Below are 22989 nucleotides of genomic sequence, written 5' to 3'. Positions count from 1 at the left end.
CAGGTTTAAACTCAGGTCTCCCACGTGAAAGACCCAAGCTTCTACTATTAGGCCAAAAGGCCATCCTCTAGGTCGGAGAGTGACACTTTTATATGTCTCAGGCTAAATCAGTTCCGCTACATATGTATATCTTACCTCTCTATCTGAATGTGATCCTTCATTCATTGGAAAGATGGCTAATCGGTGAACAGAAGGACATGTTCCTTAAACCAAGATGAAAATTAGACTAATCGCATTCAGTGTCTGTTGTGTTATTATTTCTTTATTTGCATAGTTTGTCTTCTTCTGCTATACATTTAATTTCTATACAATTTTTTATCTTTTATGAATCTCTCTTTCAATAATGTCCATACGGTACAGTAGACTATTGTAATTGGCAATATACAGCAGCAGGGAATGTAATAAGTACAGTACTTCCACTAGAGGGACCTCCATGCTACATTATGGCAAGTGAGTGTCATGATGCCCTACAAAAGAACACCCCATCATAAACCATACCCTCATACTGTATCACAACTCAAACAAACCGATAGGCATAGATCATATCAATATCTCCTTTAATTGTACAATATTTACTTCTAAATCGAATTAATGCATGTCTTGCCTTACATGGACAAGAAGGTACATTTAATCTAATTGGTAGGAAGAGCCGAAGGAAACATCGCTTCTTTTTCAAATTATGAAAAATGTGGAAGTGAGCAAATTATTACAAAAATAATAGTCAACGTGCTTATTGTTTTGCTGTCGCCATTAAGACAGAAACTCCCACTCCACGGATTGGTTCCTCGGTTGTCAAAATCGTACCCACTTTCAGAAAGATCTACCGCTATTGGATGCTAGTAAAATCTGCATGAAATAGCCTCCTGTGATTGGATAATGAGACGTCAATCACGTGTAAGCGAAACACCACTGGATGTTCAACGTTGGGGCATTTCTCTGCTTTCACACTCTCAGCTCAGAGGAGGAACCCAGACTGGTGGCGGACAAAGTGACTTGAAAGGATCCTCAACTATTTACAGTGAAATAATGGTTTTATCAAATCATCAGAAACTCAAAATCACTTTTTGGATTCCTGTGTAACAGCCCCATAGATGTGAGTATGCATCCCTTTTACAAGACAAGTATGTTTATCAGACTACTGAATACATGTTACTCTACCTATGATCAACTGCATTTTGACAGAACGTGAGCTTAGAATGATAAGGTTCTATCTCCGTTTAGAATGATAAGGTTCTATCTCCGTTTAGAATGATAAGGTTCTATCTCCGTTTAGAATGATAAGGTTCTATCTCCGTTTAGGGCAGTTCAGAGATATTGAGCGTCAAAGTTTTGACATTCCATTATGTTTTGTGAGATGGAACCTTTGTATTTGATGAATTACTAACTCAGAAATGTCAACATTTAAAAAATAACACCACACAGGCATTAATAAACACCTAATGGATCGGATTATGCAAAAAACTCAATTTGGACAAAAATGGAGATAGAACCTTATAATTCTAACGTCACGAGAAAGGGGTAGACTAGGCTGGCCATAACATTACGTAGGTTAGCTGAAGTTGGTTAGCGTAGCTGGCTACTGGACAACTTATTATGCATAGCAAAACAAGACACATCTGGCGGTCTCCTGATTTAATTTTTTTATGAACAATAATTAGGATTTAATGTTCATTGTTAAGCATAGCCTTACGATCACAGAATAACTTACTTGCCTAAGCCACTGGCACTGGTACTGGTCAGAAGTTAGCAGCGAGCTAGCTGTTGAGTTAGCCTCTGTGATGGCTTGTCACCAGTCTGTCTGACAATAGAAAACATGTTGAGATTGTGGCGCTTCTGCGATCGTACGATTGGATCGCTACTTTTTTTTTAAAAATTTTTTTTACCAGGAATGTGTCATGTGTAAGCCGTCTCCTGGTGCTTTGTTGGTTAATTAAAAGTCTCAGGAATAACAGTCTTTTTGAGTCTATATCGTGAGCTTAGAATTATAAAATGTTGTCAAAATTTAGTTTTTTTACATAATCTGATCCATTAGGTGTTTATTAATGCCTGTGTGGTGTTATTTTTAAAATGTTGACATTTTTGAGTTAGTAATTCATAAAATACAAAGGTTCCATCTCACAAAACATAATGGAATGTAAAAACTTTGACGCTCAATATCTCTGAACTGCCCTAAACGGAGATAGAACCTTATCATTCTAAACGGAGATAGAACCTTATCATTCTAAACGGAGATAGAACCTTATCATTCTAAACGGAGATAGAACCTTATCATTCTAAGCTCACGAGTTGTTAACGTATAAACTTGTCATCTCGGACGCATTGGAATGCCCATAGATATGATATGGCATGATGAGTCGCCTATGGCCATGCATGGTGGCTCGTGCCTAACAGGTTCAGATATGCATCGATCTGTGAGACTGACTTACACAAACAGGTCTCACATATTGTTTTAATCTTTTCAGGAGACAACAGACTGCCAACAGGTATTTGATGTCACTGTTGTGTAGGTTCCGTTGCTGTCTTGTAAGTTCTACTGTGTGATGATATATGAATTAGGTGGATGGATCAATGGAGCAATAATATTAGAAAGCCTGTAGTTATTGTGGCAGCATGATGAGCAAATCAAAGCTACAAACAAGACCAGAGGTTTGTTTTGGCTCCATGCTGTCAGAGAAAACAAAATGCATCATTTCAGGGCTACAGTGTTACGGCTCGGAGCATGACTTGGTACCTTGGTGACTCAGAAACTAAAAGGCAAAAAAAAAAGTAGGCAAAACAATTAACAGGTCTAATTAATATTGGAACAGTTGTATTAATTATGATCATGGCCATAACAGCCCATCACTGGGACAATAATAATCATCTCGGAATACATTTCCCAGGTTGTATAATTGCATCACCAAGTGAATGAGACATGATTAATGTTGTGCAGCAGCAGAATAGAGTTGTTGTTGTTGTTTTTGTTGTCTCCAAGGGCTACTAATTGTCTCTCAATTTCCTCTCGCTTCCTGTTGGGCTTTTCTCTCTGATCCGTTGGGAACAAGCAAGGTGGCAGAATGGCCCAGCGTTGCAATTGTTCACCAGCCAGTGAGGATTGGACTTTATCCTAACTCCCCATTCCACTTCCCCTCCACTTCCCCAGCCGTTATCTGCCAGATCATCACACATCAGCTGTCAGTGGTGAGGAGGAGAAAGAATCCTGGCAAAATCAATCAGAATCAGTGGTTTTAAGGTGGCTATGAAGGAAATGCATGGCCTTCGTACTGTAGTACACAGACACCGACATGGCCTATGTCCCAATCCACCATGTTGTAACCCACAGGCCCGTGCCTAGCAGAGACACCATGTCCCATTTCACCCCCCCCCCCCCCACCAGTATCTAGAATAGAGGCAGAGCACTGGAATACCAACACTGTGTGTGAAAGGATCCTGGAAAGGCTTTTCGTCAGGAGAGCTGAGATGTCTGTTTACGAGCGGAAGAAAACAAAATGGAAAATAGAGACCTTTTGTTTCTGGGTTGCCTAGTGGCGCCGGTGTGATTAAGAGGTCCCATTCATGGACGAATGTCCTGGAGGTTAGGGTAGTTTGTCTCACAGTGAGTGATGCTGCACCGTTGGGAGCAAGCTGGGGTGGTTGAGTGACAGTTACTATAGGCAATAACGTTAACCACCAAAGAAGTCTGTTGGGTTTTTTATGACCTCACCTAAGTGAGTGATGGCTTACTGTCGCTGTGTCACCGTTTCCCTCTCTTTCTCTGCGTGTCTTTATGGTAGACAAACACTATCTAGACTACATCATTATGAAGGATATGAGCATCGCTAATGGGCAAGTCCCCTGTGGTGTGAACCGTCCCCGCTGCATTTCGTCTGAAGTGTGTTTGGCCTTGCTGAGCGTCGCTTTAATGTTGTTGGGTGAACTTGTTTGAAAGGAGCTCCTCTGAGGTTGAATAGATCAGGCCCTTCAAAGAAATGGAAATATCATGTGTGTGTTTTTCTCCCCCCCAACTTCTTTATTCCGTCGCCCCTCCGACAGCAGCTATCTGCCAGGCCTCTAGAAGGACCTCTTTTTCGGACCGATGCAGACCCCCCCCCAGATCCTCACTGTCAGTGCCTGCGCCTGGGTCAGCAGTTTTTGCCGGCGTAAGTGGTACAGGACAATCGCCTGCCGTGCCCCCCCCCCCCCTCAACCCAATTCCAGCCCCAGACCCCCTTTGATAAACCCCCAACCCCAACCATCCCCTTTGCTCCACCCCACCCCACCGCTGACATGTGCCCCCCCCTCTTCCTTCTGCCTGCATTTGCTCATCTGCACAGCTTGTATTGTGCCACATCTTTTGTGATCGACCGACCCCCCCCCTCCCACCTCTGCATTGTGGTCCCTGTCAACCTGACATTGTGACATTTGAAACAGCCTGCTGATGTGTGTATGCCTGTCCCCCCCAACCCCTTTACCCCCCTGACCTGCCCCAACTGACCCCCAAAACCCTGTTTGCAATGGACCCCAAACTGCATGTCAGCACATCCTCACACACACACACACACACACCACACACACACACACACACACACACACACACACACACACACACACACACACACACACACACACACACACACACACACACATACACAGCTTAGAGTTCAGCGCTGCAACTATGAAATTCAGCTGCTGAAACAGGGCTTTTATAATCTCTTTGTTGTCTAATGTTTGTGTCCAACCCCTGTGGTTAAAGGAAGATATATTACCCACTGGGGATTTTAATGTTGCTGTGAGGTAACGTACAAACACTGGGCAGCAGTGTGGAGGCTACCGAGACTCCCCCTCTCTTACAGGAAGGCAGGAGGCCATACACTCCCCCTCTCTCCGTTACAGGATTAAAGAAACATATCAATTCCTCTCACTATGTGAAACATCTGCTTATCTCATGGTGGAGATGGCCTCACTGAGTGCTATATGAGATGATGGATGGTTGAAATGTTTGTATAGCTAATTGTTTGTACTGCCATGTCGACTTCGAGGCCAAGGAGTAAGTATACTGTTCTAACGATCAACTGTCTCAGAGCTGTTAGACTGCTAGCCTGCTGTGAAACCTGCACATCAGAGAAAAAGAAGACTTTGTTACAGTGCTCTTCTATGAAATAGGTTGTCCTGCATATTAGGTCCTGCATACATCAGTTCAATGCGTAGGATAAAACGATGTGCTAAGAAGTAAGATTGAATACAAATGTTGCCTTCTAACAGGTGGATTGATGGTGTAATATAGCTGAGAATCCACTTTTGTTCTGTGGCCCTCTGCAGTATGATATCAGATCTGTTTATCAAAACTGCTCAGATTGCTATGCTGAGTCATCATTTCAGATGTCAAGCAATCAATCTAATTTTAATGTTGCACCGTACGAACAAGAGAAATAGCCTAGAGTTAACTTTGATTAGCAAGATGTTTTAAGTGGATGTGATTTCCACTTTGTCTACGTAGGCATTATGAGCAAGCATTAAATGAGATAAACAGGATGATGTATTTGCAATGCAGAAATATGTGTGGCAAATATTTTCCTATAGGTAGTAGGAGCCTAAGATATTTGATAAAGGCTTTATTTCTCTGCATATCTCAGTCTAGTCTTATGTTATTTTTAAATCCGCCCTTTAACTTGTGGAGAACAAACAAGATTTCAAGAAACGCTGATGAAAGTTGAATCAGTTGTTCACGCTAATGCCTACTTGATCATTCATCACAAATCCCCATTAAGATAGAGCTTCAGATACAAATGTGTATCTGGGGGAAAATTATACATCAAGCAGTCTGTTTCATGTCTAATTTCTTTTGTTCTTTTTCTCTTCTTTTTTTTTTTTTACGTAGTTGGTGAAATTGGGACAAGTGATTCCCTGGAGGTCCCTGAAACCATGTCTGTCAGCGTCCATGAAAACCGCAAGTCCCGGACCAGCACGGGTTCCATGAACATCTCCCTGTTCCACAAGCCCTCCCACCCAGACAGTGTTCTCACGCATCTCAACACGCTCCGCAAACAGTGCATGTTCACCGACGTGACGCTGTGGGCGGGGGACCGCTCCTTCCCCTGCCACCGCGCCGTGCTGGCCGCCTGCAGCCGCTACTTTGAGGCCATGTTCAGCGGCGGCCTGAGGGAGAGCCTTGACAGCGAGGTCAACTTCCGGGACAGTGTCCACCCCGAGGTGCTGGAGCTTCTTCTGGACTTCGCCTACTCGTCCCGCGTCATCATCAACGAGGAGAACGCAGAGTCGCTTCTCGAGGCCGGCGACATGCTGCAGTTCCACGACATCCGCGACGCGGCGGCAGAGTTCCTGGAGAAGAACTTACACTCGTCCAACTGCCTGGGCATGATGCTGCTGTCGGACGCCCACCAGTGCAAGCGGCTCTACGAGCTCTCCTGGACGATGTGCCTCGTCCATTTCGAGGCCGTCCGGGACACGGAGGACTTCTACGGCCTCTCCAAGGACAAGCTGCTCGACCTGATCCTCAGCGACGAGCTGGAGATCGAGGACGAGCAGATCGTCTTCAACGCCGTGATGCGCTGGGTGCGCTACGACTTGGACAGGCGCAGGGACCACCTCCCGGAGCTGCTGCGGGGGATCCGGTTGGCCCTGCTGCCCTCGGAGTGTCTGATCGAGGCGGTGGCCTGCGAGGAGTTGGTCATGTCGGACAAGAGGAGTCGTCAGATCGTGGAGGAGGCCATGCAGTGTAAGAAGAGGATCCTGCAGAACGACGGGGTGGTCACCAGCCCCTGCGCCCGGCCCAGGAAGGCAGGCCACACTCTCCTCATCCTGGGCGGACAGACCTTCATGTGTGACAAGATCTACCAAGTGGACCACAAAGCCAAGGAGATCATCCCCAAGTCGGATCTGCCCAGCCCCAGGAAGGAGTTCAGCGCCTGTGCCATCGGGTGTAAGGTCTACGTGACCGGGGGGAGGGGTTCTGAGAACGGGGTGTCCAAGGACGTTTGGATCTATGACACGGTCCACGAGGAGTGGTCGAAAGGCGCTCCCATGTTAATAGCGCGCTTCGGCCACGGCTCAGCCGAGCTGGAGAACTGCCTGTACGTAGTAGGAGGCCACACCGCTATAGCAGGCGTTTTCCCTGCTTCCCCCTCAGTGTCCCTGAAACAAGTGGAGCGCTACGACCCTCTCACCAACAAGTGGACCATGATGGCGCCGCTCAGGGACGGCGTCAGCAACGCGGCCGTGGTCAGCGCCAAGCTAAAGCTGTTCGTCTTCGGAGGTACCACCATCCACCGGGACAAAGCCTCCAAGGTTCAGTGCTACGACCCGTTGGAGAACCGCTGGACCATCGCGGCCGAGTGTCCGCAGCCGTGGCGGTACACGGCCGCCGCCGTGCTGGGCAGCCAGATCTTCATCATGGGCGGAGACACAGAGTTCACCGCCGCCTCCGCCTACCGGTTTGACTGTGAGACCAACCTGTGGTCGCGTGTCGGGGACATGACTTCCAAGAGGATGAGCTGTCACGCTGTAGCGTCCGGTAATAAACTGTACGTGGTGGGAGGCTACTTTGGGACACAGCGGTGCAAGACACTAGACTGTTACGATCCCACGTCAGATAGCTGGAACAGTATAACCACAGTGCCTTACTCTCTAATTCCTACTGCATTTGTAAGCACCTGGAAACACCTACCTGCCTAGCAGCCTCTGCACGGACCAACAGAGGACTACTCAAATGGGTAAGCAGCTATTTATCTGTTTTCTATTCTCGATATCTAGGCCTAATAGATTGCTTGTTATTGTCTGGAAGCATTGAATATATAAACAAGCATATTTGTGGAGCACGCTCACAATATTCCCCAAACAAAACAAAAGAGCCTGTGAAGTGTGCTGGCTTCTGACATGTACACACTCCGCAGACTGTCAGCACACATAAGGGAACGCCAGACTGCTAAATGTGTCTGGTTTCTACTGTTTCAAGTGATGATGTGAATACTATAAAGTCTGTGTGTGTCTGTGTGTGTGTCTGTCTGTCACTGGACGTTGACGCCCTCATAGTAATTTTATGTTAATGTTAATCTCAGGCCCGTCCCATGGGTATACCAGCCCATGGATCCATGTAAATATGTAAATGTGCTTTCTTAAAAGAGGTACTTCAGGTAGGCCTATACTTTCTTAAAATAGGTACTACAAAACTCATGTCTTTGGTGGACATTAACACATGTAATGTGTGTGAGCAAGAGGGAGAGATGAGGGATCTACTTCAGGCAAAGAAAAAATAACACAGAAACCATTTTGAGGCGGAACAAAGGAAAACAGTAAACACTGCAGATCTTGGATGACTGCTACGCTATGCTAGGAGCGGTACGGAAAAGGCCAGTAGTGAACGGAGGGGTTAGAGGGGGTTAGTCTAGGAAATCACTGTGTCTCACCCACTCACTTAGCCTCTACGTGACACAGCCCACCCAGCGGAGCCGTCAGCCACTCACACATTGATTTGTGATCTGCATTACAGCGGTTTTCCAGTCAATTGGCTATTAGCTCACAAGCTGGAGAACACACTGGAGCTCAATCAGTGTAATTACTGACTGCAGAGAGAGGGGTGGCGGAGAGAACCGGGAGAGATCGCACAAAATTAGAAAGAGAGAGGGAAGAGGGCTAATCTAATGGGGTTTTGTCGCTGTTGTGAAAGTCCCAAATGTACCTTTAGTCCATTTAGGCTAAATGTACAGTCTAAAGTACAACACTGTAATGGCTTCTTAAACTGTTTACTTGATGTCCTGTTTTTATCATGAATAAATAATGACAGCGATAAAGACAAGCCAACGTTTTTCTGCTGAGAGCAAAGCCGGTGTTTGTTTGTTTGTTTGCGCTTGAGTTGGGGAATGTTGATTGTTGTTGGACATAGAATTGGACCTCTTCTTATTCTCTGCTCTGCGGGGGGGGTTAGGGGGAGGACAGTTGTCCACAAACCGGAGATAGGGAGGCTAAAGCCATTGTCCAGTCAGGCTGGTGTGAGACCCCCCCACACACCAGACATCATAGTTCAGGTCCATTACCTCTTTGTGTGTGTGTGATCTATTTCCCCTTTGAAGGGTTAATGATAGCACCCCTGTGGGTGATCATTACCACCCTCCTCCCCCAGCTAACATCACAGGGCTGGGTTTCACACAGGAGCAGGTGGCCCAGCTGAAGCTCCATGTTTTAATGAGGCCCTGAGGGGAGAGAGAGGCTGGGTCTCCGGGGTGACTGTCTGTCCCACTGACAGGCCTGTCTTGCTGGCTGGCTGGCTGCCTGTCCTGCCTCCCTGCTGGAGGATGCCGACTGGCATGTGTGTCCACTGTCCCGTGCACTGGCCGGGTCTCCGACTAGCAGCCGGAGAAAGCAGATGTGACAGACAGGGTTCACATCCAGGCTGTCTTCGTTAGGGAGAGTCTTCATGTCTGTTGCCTGCTCTCTCTCTCTCTCTCTCTCTCTCTCTCTCTCTCTCTCTCTCTCTCTCTCTCTCTCTCTCTCTCTCTCTCTCTCTCTCTCTCTCTCTCTCTCTCTCTCTCTCTCTCTCTCTCTCTCTCTCTCTCTCTCTCTCTCTCTCCCCCCCCCTCCCTCTCCCTCTCTCTTTCAATAAGGGAGCATGCCAGTTTGGGAAGTTTGACTAGAGTAGATCGCAGGCTTTGTTTAGAATAAAGTGCCCCCCCCCCAAACTCTCCTCCTTGTCTCTAAAGGGTTCATAGAGATGAATGAGTTCAGTGCTGTAGGCCCCGCCACCATGTTTTGGTCTGTAGCTAAAAATATGCCTGAGGACCGTCCTGGTGGGAATGGTCAGGCATGTGTGTCAGCAGGAAAAGAAAAAAGAAAAAAAGAGAAGAGGGGGGAACAAGCAACATGAATGATGCACACCCTGGCGCTCGACTGGGAATCCTGTTTCAGCCCATGAATTTTTTAACAACTGCAGCAGGCAAAAGGGAGGGATGGGGCGGGGGGGGGGGGGGGGGTGGAGGAGTGGGAGGCTACCTGACTACTGCCACGGTCCTGCAGCTTTTCATGGATCTCTCTTTCTCTCTCTCCCCAGCTCTCCTCTCTCACCCCTCCTCCCTCTTCCCCTCTCTCTCTCTCTCTCTCTCTCTCTCTCTCTCTCTTCTCCTTCTCCTCCCATCTCTCTCTCTCTTTCTCTCTCTCTCACCCCTCTCTCTGTCTTCCTCTCGCACTACATCTGAACCCAGAAATGTCACTCTACCTAAAAAAGATTTTAAAAAAACGTATACTCCCAACCATGGAAAAAGAAACACATTTTAGTACTGTATGGCAAACCTGTGTACCCTAGTACCCATATTATACTTGACAGTCAAAAAGTCAGATCCCTCTCTTGAGAGATTGTCCAGCCTAGGGCTACAGTATATTTGGCTTAAAAGGGATTTCCAAGCTCAAAGCTAACCCTTTTCCATTAGCCCCCATTCACTTAGATTCAGATCTCTGAGCCAGTGAAACCGAAGCTGCCAGGTTTACTGGCGGCTTAACACTTGCTAACGTTAGCTTTATCTAACCTCTGTTCCATCTCCTCCCATGCCAAGTCCCAGCCACGTGGACTATAGGGTTACATGACAAACAGTCTATGGTTGGACTGATACTGAATGTTTTTGTGGGTTATTATTATAGTCTTCATGGTAAGATATTCAAAAAAAGCAAATGCGATATTTATAATAGAGGCCTAGGTTACTTGCACAGTATTTCCGTACATTGGCGCTCTCATTAGAAGTTAGGCCTACTTTCTATTATGTTGGTCTCTGAGGCTTTGCCCCCCTCAGCTCAGTGCATTTGGCCTCTAATTACTGTCTATAGGGACGTGTATTAGTGAGGCTCTTGTGACACATGGGTGTAGCTCTCAACCCTCAGCTGTGTCCTCTGGGTGACTACACAGAGCTACACACACACACACACACACACACGCACACACACACAGTGTCACACACACACTTTACTGCTCATAACTACACACATACAGTACTCTTTCTCACACAGACACACAGTGCATCACTCACTCACTTATTCACTCACACACACACAAACACACACACACACACACACACACACACACACACAGACACAGAGGCCTTAATCCTCAGTTCACTCTTGACATTTGTTTGCTGAAAACAGAGTCAGACACACAGGCTTTCTCCCCCCCCTGTGTTATGGAAGAGTGTGTTGGCGACGGGTGTGTTGTGTCAACAGGAAAGGTGGAGTGGTCGGGGACGCAATGAAACAGCTCAATGTGGAGCTTTTACTGTGTCCTGCTGTACTGTGGTCAGGAATGCACAGGAGGAATGCCCCTTCACTGCAGTGTGTTAGGATCCAGAGAGAGCCCTTCCTTCCTTCCTTCCTTCCTTCCACAACCACTTGGCATCTCCAACCCCCCCCCCCCTCCCACCCTCCTCCCTCACTGGTCCGCCTCTTACATTCCTCATAGTTTTGCTCACTGTCAGAATAGGCCCATGTTCAATCAAGTGCAGAAGGAAGATTTCCCTGGTGGGCAATACCAATGTCCTATTTTGAGATTTGAACAATAGGCTACATAGAAAGATGATTGAAGTTTCACACCACACCACCACATGCATCATTGCCGCTCGTGTTTTTGCATAGAATCCCCAAAACCACCAATACTGTATCGGCAATTAATTGAATTTAGCCTAAGTAGGAGGGGGGGGGGGCTCTGGTACTTAAGGCCTGAGTGTATGCGACCAATGGGTGACAGTGGAGACTGGAGAAGGGTTGAAAACCACCAGCCAATGGCTTTCCGAGTCCCTTCTCACAGCAGCATGTCTAGCTCAGCTCCACACTCTGTTCCGCATGGCAGAGGCTGATGCTCGATGATAGGATTTTCATTATAGGTCTGAGCCCGGGCCTGGCTTACAGCTGACTTGTACAATTGGAAGTAGGACAGCGGTTGTGGGAGGGTGAAGGAAAAGAGAGTGGAAAATAGGGATTGAAATGAAGAGATGTGTGTGTGTGTGTGTGTGTGTGTGTGTGTGTGTGTGTCTTGGCTTTCCCTGAGATGTTTTTCCACGTTATGTGGGCTATGCTGCTGAGTGCAGGTTTGATTGAATTATGTCTCAAGCAGAAAATAAGAGGATAGGCCTACTACAGTCGCCAACATCCTGATCTCTTTCACACACTGTCAGCAAACACAAATACTTATTGCTTGGTTATGAACCGAGGCACCCTTTTGAAGGTCTTTTTAAACTATGCAAAAACTGTTTAAATCACATTTTCATGAAACATTACGCCCTAGCCTAGACCCAGAGGCGACAGTATGATGACAGTTAACCATGCCACAATCTGGTCGATTCTCTCCATTAATGAACCAGTCTGTGAGCTGTCTTCCCCAGGGTAGTTTGGCACAGTGGCAAGCCAGCAGGAGATGTGCGATCTGGTGCCAGGAGATGTCTCCTGTCATAGTCACCATCTGAACTCAGTAGACAGCATTCAATGGCCCATACAGAGACTGCTTTGCCACCCACACCAACACCGTCTGTCTGTTTGTCTGTCTGTTTGCCTGCCTGTCAGTCAGTGGCCCAGAGGGCCTACTCTGCCACACACAACACAGTCTGTGAGTCTGTCTACCTGGGACTGCCTATTTTTTTCACCAGCACTCTATATCCTAGGCAGCTATTATTCTTGACTGCATTGAAGAGATTGGCTACTTTGTTCAAAATACAAATATATGTGACAGCAACTGGTGAAAGTGGGAACAAGTCGGCAACCAATCAAAATGTTCAGACTTTTATTCCGAAAAATGTAATTCAACGTTGTTGAAAACCAGTGACGCACTCGCTAGTCAAGCTAAAACATTGCAATGCAATGGATTCGGTGAGTAATCCCCACTACTCTACACAAACTAGGTAGTAGTGGGGATTACTCACCTAATCCATTGCATCGCAATATTTTGACTAGCGAGTCTGTCATTGAACAACGACGACATTTATTTACATTTTTCGGAATAAAAGTCTGAACATTTGGTCGGTTGCCAACTTGTTCCTGCTTTCACCAGCTACTGTCACATATGTAGGCCTATATTATCTGAACTGTCATTCTGGCCAACACAGCGAAATCCAGTTTGAAGTTCCAAAAAACATCCTCCCTAATAATAGCCTAATATAAACCCCCAAAATGGACTTGCAGAGTCAGACAATAGCAATTTTTCTTATTATAATAATAATAACTTTTTATTTGTATAGCACTTTTCCTGCAAACGTTGCAGCTCAAAGTGCTCTAAAGTGAAGAGAGACAAAGAGAACAGATTACAGAAGACATTACATTATTTGGCATGTGTTTCTGTGTGCAGTGTGTACACATGATTCGAAGAAGCAGCCACCACAGACAGAGAGTTGAAAATCGCTGAGTCTATTTCTCTAGAACACCCCTGGCCATAACAACATGTTTGTATATGTATACAAATTGAGTATCGGGTTAGGACACTCCATTTTAGAAAGCTTTTTGGTGAAAACCCTGCTTGATATCTGAAATGGTCTCGGTCTCATCTGCAGAGAGCACCAAGGGTAATGCCTTTGATTTCCTGACAGAGCTTTGCTGGTGACAGCAGTTGCAACTCCATTTTGTGCCGCATGTGACCATTGTTTATCAGTGTAGCACTGTATGTTAGGCTACTGCCTCTCTTGTCTACAGTGGGATTTCATTGGGTAGCATTGTCCCTCACTAATCCAGGTAATTTGCCAGTTGGAACAGTTCTGACCCCATGCCAACCCCCACCGTGCGCACACACACACACACACACACACACACACACACACACACACACACACACACACACACACACACAAATACACGTATACCCTGCTTCCAGAAAGACTAAACCAGCTAATTGTCTTGCTGTTACAGAGGCGGTAAATCGGATTGAGAGGATATTAATCTGAGCTCTCTTTGTGGCATGCATGTTGCTGTCTAGGAAACATCATGTTTCTGGCCCAACGTATAGCCCAGCTGTGCCAAGCCAACTGGAGCGCCGATAGTAATGCCATGCGTTTAACCTGCTAGCTAGATGCACCTAGCCTCATCCCATGTATTCACCAAGTTGTTGGTGGATTTAGACAGCGAAGCTATTCGATCAGGCCGACATGGCTTTGCACTTCCCTTCCCAGGATCCTCATTTATCAATGTCGCATATATGCACAAATCTGTGCGGAAACCACTTACATACAATCATTTTAAAGCAAAATGTGAGATGGAGAGTTGCTTGAGATTGTGTGTAAATTTACCCATGACCATGTGTACGCACAATGCCAAGTGGTGGAATGAGGGAATTGATTATCAGACGCAAGCAGGAGCAAGTGAAGTAACAAAACCCATATGGTACCCACATATCACTGACATTGCAGTCTGCCATACCTAAAGTGGACTGATGAGAAACATAGGCTACTTGAAAATGACTGAAGCACTTGACTCCTTTAACATTATTATTTTATTGAGATAAAATGAAAGGCGATATAGTATATCATAATGACAATCTTATATTTACCTCCCGGAGTAGTGATTTGATAATGCAAAACAATCAAATCACGATTCCAGGAAGTCAATATAATTGTTGCATTAGGATATCTAGGCGGTAATGCACATGATGATGATCATTTGTAATGCAAATGATGATGTCTGCCCCACACTGTGTGGGCTGTAAAAGCACAACGTGCAGAAAGACGTTGCTAACATAGAAGGTTGAGACAGATCAGAGCAGTCATGCAGCCCTGTCGGTCTCAACTACCAGGGCATGTCTCGTCTTGTCTCTGAGTCATTAACAAGAGACAGAGTGAGAAGGAGCTAACACACATTGATTAATTGTCTTATAATGTCCCCGCTCTCTCTTTGATCGTTCGTCAGAAGACCTCTGACGCCATCCCTTCAAAGCTAGTTACTACTTGGAAGGTTCATATACTACAGGATTATCAGCTACTCATAAATATGATCCTCTTTAAAGTACTTCAACTCCTTTCATCGCTAGCAGAGCAGAACTGTCGTACGCAGACTTTCATATTTCCTGTGATGCATTACGGAGGCTTCTTTTGATGATGGATTCAGCAGTATTTTACATAATTAAAACGACTTAGTGGCTCATTTCTCAGAATACCACAAAGTAGGCTGTGGGATCATGTCTTATGTTGGATCTCGGCCTACATGTCGGGCTTCTTAGAGATTCATGTATGTACCTCATGCTGCAGTATTGCCTGTGAATAGTGCATGAGAGAGAAATATCATGGCTTCATAAGGCCCATTGAACAGTCGTGTGATAACATTAGGACACCCCATGAAATATTTAGGCTAGTTCTTTTTTAAGAAATATGGACATATCAATAGTTGGTCTTCTTTCAAACAATATCAGGTGATGTAATTGAACCAAAAAGTATGAAACTTTAACAAAAAATGAACAAAGATGCTAATTCCTACTGAGGAAAAAGTTAGGACAGCCTATGTCCTAATAGCTGGTATTTCCCCCTTTGGCTGAAATAACATCAATTATAGGGCTTTCACACCGGCAAAGAACCGAACGCGAACCAAGTCTGGAACCGGCCTGCGCGTTCAGACCGAAGCTCAATTGGTTCGGAACCTGAAAAGTTGGTTCGCAGCGGGCACCAAAAAATAGTGGTTCTCAAGCGCGAACCAAAACGTAGAACAGTCACGTCATCAGTGGGTGTGTCCTATTCTAGGCTGCAGAGACCAGCAAGGAGGAAGTAGACAAAATGTAATCTAATCTAAATCTAATCATTAGTGATCAAAAACAATATCAAAAGTGTCATTATTCTCTCTATCTTCCTCACATGCTCAGCAAACACACACACGCACACGCGCGCGGACATGCGCGAACGCGAATTTCGTAAGCCATTTCTATTCCAGTAATGGAGCAGCTGATTAGTAAAAGAACGCATATAGAAAGTGTCTTTTGTTTTGTTTCACAGAAAATTGTGTGTATTTCAGATACTGTAGTAGTGGAAGATATTATCCTCTTTTCCAGTGAAGTAGCTGCCATCTAGTTGTGAATTGTTTTGTTTATCCCGCCCCTTCATCACCCAGCGTTGATGACGCGGATGGTTCAGGTTACACTGGTATGAACGCGGGCTCGTTCGCCAGACAGCACCAAGGTTCAGAGGTTTCCGAACGCGAACGTGAACCGGCACGGTTCTTTGCCGGTGTGAAAGCCCTATTAGTAGGCCTAGACATTTCCTCTAACTGTCTACCAGTCTCTGACATTGACTGAGAGAAAGTTTTTCTCACTCCTCCTCCATGCAGAATTCTTTCAGCTGTGTGATGTTTGAGGGGTGTCTTGCATGCACAACCCGTTTCAAATCACCCCACAGCATCTGAACGTAAGATCCGGGCTTTGACTTGGCTATTCCAGAACTCCCATTTCTTTCTTTTCCTGCCATTCCTTGGTGGATTTACTGGAATATTTTGGGCCATTCATTGTCATGTTGCATGGTCCACCTCCGCTTTTTGGACGGATGGTCTCACATTTTCCTCAAGCACCCTCTAGGTTCTTGTGCTCAAATGCTGTCTTTGATTTGCACCAAACATGTATTTTGTTGCTGTGCCCTAATAATTAAACTTTGGACTCATCTGTCCAAAGTAGCCTACATTGTTCCAAAAGTCCTGGTGTTTGTCGAGGTGTTATCTGGCAAAGTTTAGTCTTGCCCTGAGGTTTTTGTTTTTGACAACACAGGTTTCCTCCTTGCTCACCTCCCATGAAAATCTAACTTATGCAGTCTATTTCTGGTGGTAGATATGTACTTTGACATCAACTATGGCTAGAGGTACCTGTAGGTCCCATGATGGCATTTTAGGATGGTTGGAGACTTCTTGAGGCATCTTGCAGTCTGCTCTTGCTTGGCCAGCCTGACTTGGCCATGTTGGCTGATTTCTAATTGTTTGGAGATCTTTTAAAATCCCTTCCCAGACTCTACTCATTGGATTCTTCATCATCTACAACCTTCTTTCTGAAGGCCTCAGAGAGCTCTTTTGATCTTGCCATGGTGATACCACTCACTCAAGGTGAACCAAAATGTCTGAGGTTTAAATAATACAGACTCCTCCAAAATCCTCTCTAACAATGTTCTAATCCTTTGCATCTAATGTGGTGCATTTGATTCTAATTTTAGGCATTTTAATTAGTAGGTCTAATAAATGTGGGTGTCCTACATTTTTCCTCACAAGAAAATTCAATTTCTGTTAATTACAGAAAAAATATTTTGGGGGAGTTTTACTTGTTTAGTTATTACCTCGAACTCTCATATGTTGAAATGAAGATCAAATGTTGAAATATGTTGAAACATGGGGTGTCCTATCTTTTCACATGATTATGTGGGATTTACAACATGTTACCATCTTCAACGTGGTGTCTTAAGATATAACTATACTTCAGATCGATAATCAAGATCATAGTGATCACACACACCATATCTTGAATATCCCTCTACCTGGGTGTACTGATCTAGGCTATTCGCTACACCGGTGAGCTATGAAACCGCTTGATTGTTGCTGTTTACTGCCTTTTCACTGCCTTTGCCACTCTCAAAGAGGGAGGATTAGCTTTAGGTTGGAGGTGCAGTGAAAACATGTCAAGGTGATGCAGAGCAGCTTAGCGACAAGAGCTCGCCGCAACGCCGGGGACGTATGAGGAGCTTCCCCCCCCCCCCTCCCCGAGTCTCGGGGCGATCGATAGTCTCCAAATCCACGGAGTAAACGTCAGGCTGACTGCTGAGAGCGCTGAGGCAAGAGGAGGGGAGACGAGAGTTGAAGAGCTTAGAGACTTCAATTCCCAGCCACTCTCTATGGCACCAGATCCTCAGAGGAGTGGAGGGAGGGGAGGAGAGGAGGGATAAGAGGGAGAGGAGTGCAGGGAGGGAGGAGAGGAGAGGAGATACTCAGAGCAGAGAAGTGCAGGGAGGTAGGGATGAGAGGGGAGGAGTAGAGTGGAGGGAGGGTTGAAAGGAGAGAAGTGGAGGGAGGAGAGGAGAGCTTTAAATCCCAGTTTCACTCTCTGGCACAAGGAGAGCGGAGAGGAGAGGAACTCACCCTTGCAGCTGATCTAGACACTCTAAGTCTTGCCGGAGGATTATTGAACCAGGGTTCTTCTTTCTGTGTGGTTTCGCAGACTTTCTGGGATATTATGACATTGACTAGGCCTGCGTCAAACTTGAGCTTGGAAAATATGCATGACATTCCCCAACTATGACTTTTTGACTGAAATGTTGCTGGTCCACACACATTCTTCATAAGTATAACCTAACCGTGTCACGACGTCACATAGCAGTTAACACAACCATGTGTCCACACACTAATTAGATTTATCTCCCCCCTAGGAACTGACGCAGCTATCTTACGAATTGGTTAGCCCGAGGTGTTTTATTAGAGTGACGCCAATGAAGGGGTACATTTTCTATTGGCTAACACTTATAGAGACTCAAATAGTTATCCACCTCATTTTTCTGGTTTTCTGCTCGAAATGACATGCCCACAGTGAATATAGAATATCTCCACAATCACAAGGGCCTTCATAATGATATTGTTATCAAATGAAAGCTAACACCTGTGGGGTGGCTGTAGAAGTGTCAGAATCAAAATCTATGTTACTGTGTCAGAGCAAATAGAGCTAGAACATTATAAAACATCTCAAATTCAGTCTCCGCCTAAAAAAACAACAGCTTTTACAGTGAATATCACCTTGGAAACCTGATAACGAAGCCCAAATCATCTAGGAATCAGTACTCCAGGGTCTTATTAGTACTTGTGCCAAAGTCGATGCTAGTAATGTGAGCAAATGCAACTTTGTACCTGTTTTAGTACAGGTATGTTTAGGCGGACACCTATATGTTTAGACCATTCGGAGACATGTTGGCACCATCTTTGACCTTTGACCTTTCTCATGTATCAGATTGTTTTTGTTTTTTTGGGGGGGGGGATTTTTTGGGGTTGGCCGACCAATGGTATGGAAATTCAGCGTTGAAACCGGACATGACACATTCTCCAGTTGGAGAAAACTGGATGTGACTTAGGCCGTGTTTACCGTCTCTGGAAAAAAATGGTGGCATCGTATAGCATGCAAAGTTGGGGAAAAAATGTGATATCTTTGAAGAGAATTGATCGAGGTAAACTCTTTATATCACTTCGGATGCCCATGGGGGTCCGTTGGCTCCTATGAGGTTAAAGCAAATCTATGAAACAAGTTGCCAGGCAACTGTTTGCTTTCCTGGGTAGCCAGTCTGAGAATATTTTTTTCGCATTGAATATTATTTTTCGCACTGAATAAATTATGCGATTGTGTGTAGTTGTATGGTTAAACCAATTCATTCTTTCAGTCTTGTTAGCCCCATACACTTAGCCTACATATCTTAGTCCAATAAAAAGTCAATATTGGGTAATTTTTTAAAACTATTTGAAGCCAACGAATTTGCATTATAATTAAGATCTTTTTTTAGTAAGTAATTCCTACATAACTGATTTAGAAGGCTTTTGGTCCCCGTTCAGCAGAGTACCAGTGCATTGAGGTTGTTCGTAGGTAAGACAGTTTTTATTAAATTAGGAGTGGGCTATACAGAGGTCAAAAACACTTTTAAAAAAAATGTTATTAGGTCTCATTTTGTATTCCATTTGACCTATCTCAACATGACATGACAAAACTTACGGCCTGGGGTCTAAGAAAAAAGGCCACAAATCCAAAATGACTGCGGTTTTCCCTGAAAAATCACATTCAGATGTTGAGTTTATAGGCTACCTTTTTTGAACAAATGTACCTATTTTTCATCTTAATTAGCATATGTCAAATTTAACCTGTTGTCTAGCTGTTTTTTTTAAAATAATTTACCAATAAATATTAGGTCTACGGGCATGGTTCAAAATTGAGGGAAAAAAGGGTAAATTTGGTAAAAAAATATAATAATAATAATCTTGGACCTTCATTTCATGTCGAGATGATAGGGCAAATAGAAGGGAAAAAAAAGGCCTAAACAAAACTAAAAATTACTAATTTATAGCCCACTATTTAAATGTATAAATTAAATGTTGTCTATAAAATATTGTATTCACGTGCCCATAGACAATTTATGGAGAAGACCAAAATGCTCTAAACCGCAAGATAACAACAGACACTACCTTGCTGCTGGCTGCTGCAGTGACACTGTTGAATGTTCTGCCACGCAGTAGTAGATTCAAGACGTGAATGGATGTATAGATGGAAAAATCATAACCTGGCTAAGATATTTGAGTTCAATTCAATAAACAAAACGGTTTAGTACCGGTAAGCACTATGTGGTTTAGATGTGATTGAATCTATTTTCGTTCAATCTAAAAAGGATCCTAAGTTACATGGACCTAATGCAATCTACAGTGCATTGGACTACTGTATATTGCGTTGTATGTCTTCTATTCATTGCAGTGTATGTCAGTGAAATGTAGAGTTACCCACCATGCTGTACGGAAAACAACTTCCACCAACTGATGGTGTGTGGCGATAAAAGGAACTTATGTCTTGTCATGCCGAATATAAATCACTATTTTGAAGAAAACATCCTCTTAGAGTATGAATTAGGCTGTTTGATAGAAGCGTTGAATCCTAAGAGACAGTGCCCAGTGGAGAGTACAAGTCTGAAGTACAGTGGTCCAACACACAGCACTAGCAGTGTGCTGGAAAACCTTGTTAGTGCCTAGGTGATTAGTCACAGGTGGTAGTGCTCATTCTATTTCCTGTCGTTTGCAGCTACTGACATGCCATAACCTCTCACTTATTTGTTGGTCTTTTAATAGAGACATGATACCTGGCGTACAGTAAACACTCCTTTGTCAAACAGCCCAGATACAAGAAAAGAGGTTTGACGGCTTTGCTTCCTATGCACCACCAAGCTTCCTAAAGCGTTTCTCTCCTTCTCCTCTTCCCTCTCTTCCATTATCCCGCAGCTATCTGGGGCTGTGGTGTGGAGCCCACTCCCCCCCCCCCCCCACCCCCCTCATCCTTTCACCTAGAGCCATCTGAGGCTGTGTTGTGGCTCAGCTCACTAGCCCATTGTCTCCGTGCAGCTCCAGGGCTGAAGCTACTTCCGAGGCTGATGATAATGCTTCCATGTGCCGGATCATTTGCACAATATGTGGAATGCTGACAAAGGATAAGTGAAAGGGAGGGAGGGGGGAGGGGGAGAAATAAAGACAGAAAGAGCTGTCTCAACGCCAAAACCAGAGGAATGCAACAGCAGATGTACAGAATGGTGCACTGGTCTGCCAGGGAAAGGCATGTGTCTCTGGCTCTGGCCATGCTGCACTCCATGTTGTAAGAGGAAAGAATTCACATGGCGAAGGAACTGCCAGGGAACAGCAGTCGATCTGTCGTTTAGTAACAGAATCAGAATTCAATGCTAGTATTAACTGTACAGTACTGGTAGTAGAGCAATGCTAGTCACATGGCACATTACATGCTTGTATTTCCATTAGGCTACTCGGAACAAAACTGGAGTCTCTTTCCTCAACAGACCTGTTTGTTTTTGTATTAGAGCTCTTTATATCAGATTCAGTGTTTTGTCTACATCAGTCATTGGTCTCTCTCTCTCTCTCTCTCTCTCTCTCTCTCTCTAGGTGTGACAGTGAATGGCAGGGATGGACTGAGGACAGACTGGGTCTTGCCTGCCTGTGGCACAGCGTGTGTCCAAGCGGGTGTGGTTCATCCAGGGTGGCCCACCTGTACCTGCACCTGCACCTGCTCGGCCCTAACGCTACCTCTGACATAGACTTGAGGGGTGTGGCCGTGTGGCCGGAGTCCAACAGCAGGTCACTTGGTCCTCCAGGAGTCACGTGATTGGCTGCATCAGCTCCCTCTTCCTGCATAGCACAACGTGAAATCCACACCATGCTTCCTAACAGACTCTTATCCATCGCCTTTGGATACGAAATGACACTTTGACAATTGGCTGATTTGGGTATTATTGCTCTGTGTTTTTAATAGGCCCCAATTAGAAATTCTTCTTCGAGGAATCTACCACTAGATCATTCCACAGTTGAACCCAAGCCATGTGGTCTGGAGGGCTGATTTGTGTTTTGTATATTTGACAAACAAAGCAGGAACACGATCCTTTCTGTCATTAGTTGTGCCGGAGGCTCTGTAGTCCCTGTGGACTTTAGTAAACCATGTAGCAGCCATTCATACTTCATCTACAGTAGAAAACCTACTAACTTATAATGAAATGAAAGAAACACAGGAAACATCAACTACCTTGAAAGGGAAATGCCATTGTTTTGGGATGGACATAAGTAGTTGAACTGTATTTACTTCATATCTGTGAAACAGTACTTGGCTCGGGAAACCTACAGCACAATCTGATATTGTAAACCTCCTGCTATTTGAATGTTTGCTAGAATATTTGAATTTTTAAACAATACATCCAGACATGGTTGATACTGTGTGTTTAGTGATATAACATTTGCATTCAGCACTCAACATTTGAGGGGTCTATGAGGGTACTACTAAGCTTTGATACTGGGTATTTTTTCTTTTTCTGAATGTGGTTGATTTCTGGAAAGAGTTGGTTTGAAGAATGACAGTTGCACAGATTAAGCTTACAATACAACCCTTCCGCCCTGACACATCCTAATTATCTGAAACGTTAAGGATTTTTAAAAAGGAGGGAAATAAGCTTTACAGGAAAGTTAGATGACTTTTTAATGGTGATGATGACAACAACTCACTTTTAAGCTACAGGTAGTTGTCCATGTGAGGTGGTGCCTTCCAGGGTTTCAAGGCCTCCTCGTGAACTGAATTCCTTGTGCCTAATACTGGTAGGAAGGTTAAATCCACTCTGTGGAAGTGTTGGAATAAATGACTTTTTGATGATGAATGTTGACTGGTTCCTTTCAATTTGAATATCAAGCCTTTATTTCAGCTCGGGGACCACAGAGGGACAGTGCACAGGATATAGTACATATACAATGCACCATAAGAACAATAACAATAACAATCACCTTTCAACAAGGATCAAACAAAGC

The 22989-nt window shown here is 44.7% G+C and overlaps 1 protein-coding gene across 2 annotated transcripts; it reads left to right on the top strand.

Annotated features, from left to right (window-relative positions):
* The first annotated feature begins 967 nt into the window (after nt 1-967).
* Nucleotides 968-22821, top strand: enc2 (ectodermal-neural cortex 2). Of its 2 annotated transcripts, XM_080544924.1 has the most exons (4): nt 980-1093; nt 4036-4139; nt 5858-7709; nt 21586-22821. In XM_080544924.1, exons 2-3 carry the CDS (start codon nt 4076-4078, stop codon nt 7669-7671), a joined length of 1878 nt encoding a protein of 625 aa, XP_080401050.1. In that variant the 5' UTR covers nt 980-1093; nt 4036-4075; the 3' UTR covers nt 7672-7709; nt 21586-22821. The 2 variants fall into 2 exon arrangements, with proteins under 2 accessions (XP_080401051.1, XP_080401050.1); XM_080544925.1 differs by lacking the exon at nt 4036-4139 and having other exon boundaries at nt 968-1093.
* Nucleotides 22822-22989: the final 168 nt, after the last annotated feature.

Source organism: Nansenia antarctica (genome assembly GCF_963989245.1).
Source record: "Nansenia antarctica genome assembly, chromosome: 14".
NCBI lineage: Eukaryota > Metazoa > Chordata > Actinopteri > Argentiniformes > Microstomatidae > Nansenia > Nansenia antarctica.
Note: the sequence above shows the minus strand (reverse complement) of the source record. Positions and strands in the feature narration are given on the sequence as shown.

What these genes read in the sequence shown, in the direction of transcription:
- enc2 (XM_080544924.1), top strand. Translation starts at nt 4,076, where the DNA reads ATGCAGACCCCCCCCCAGATCCTCACTGTCAGTGCCTGCGCCTGGGTC. An exon ending in GGTCAGCAGTTTTTGCCGGC is followed by an intron (nt 4,140 to 5,857) that starts GTAAGTGGTACA and finishes TTTTTTACGTAG; the next exon opens with TTGGTGAAATTGGGACAAGT.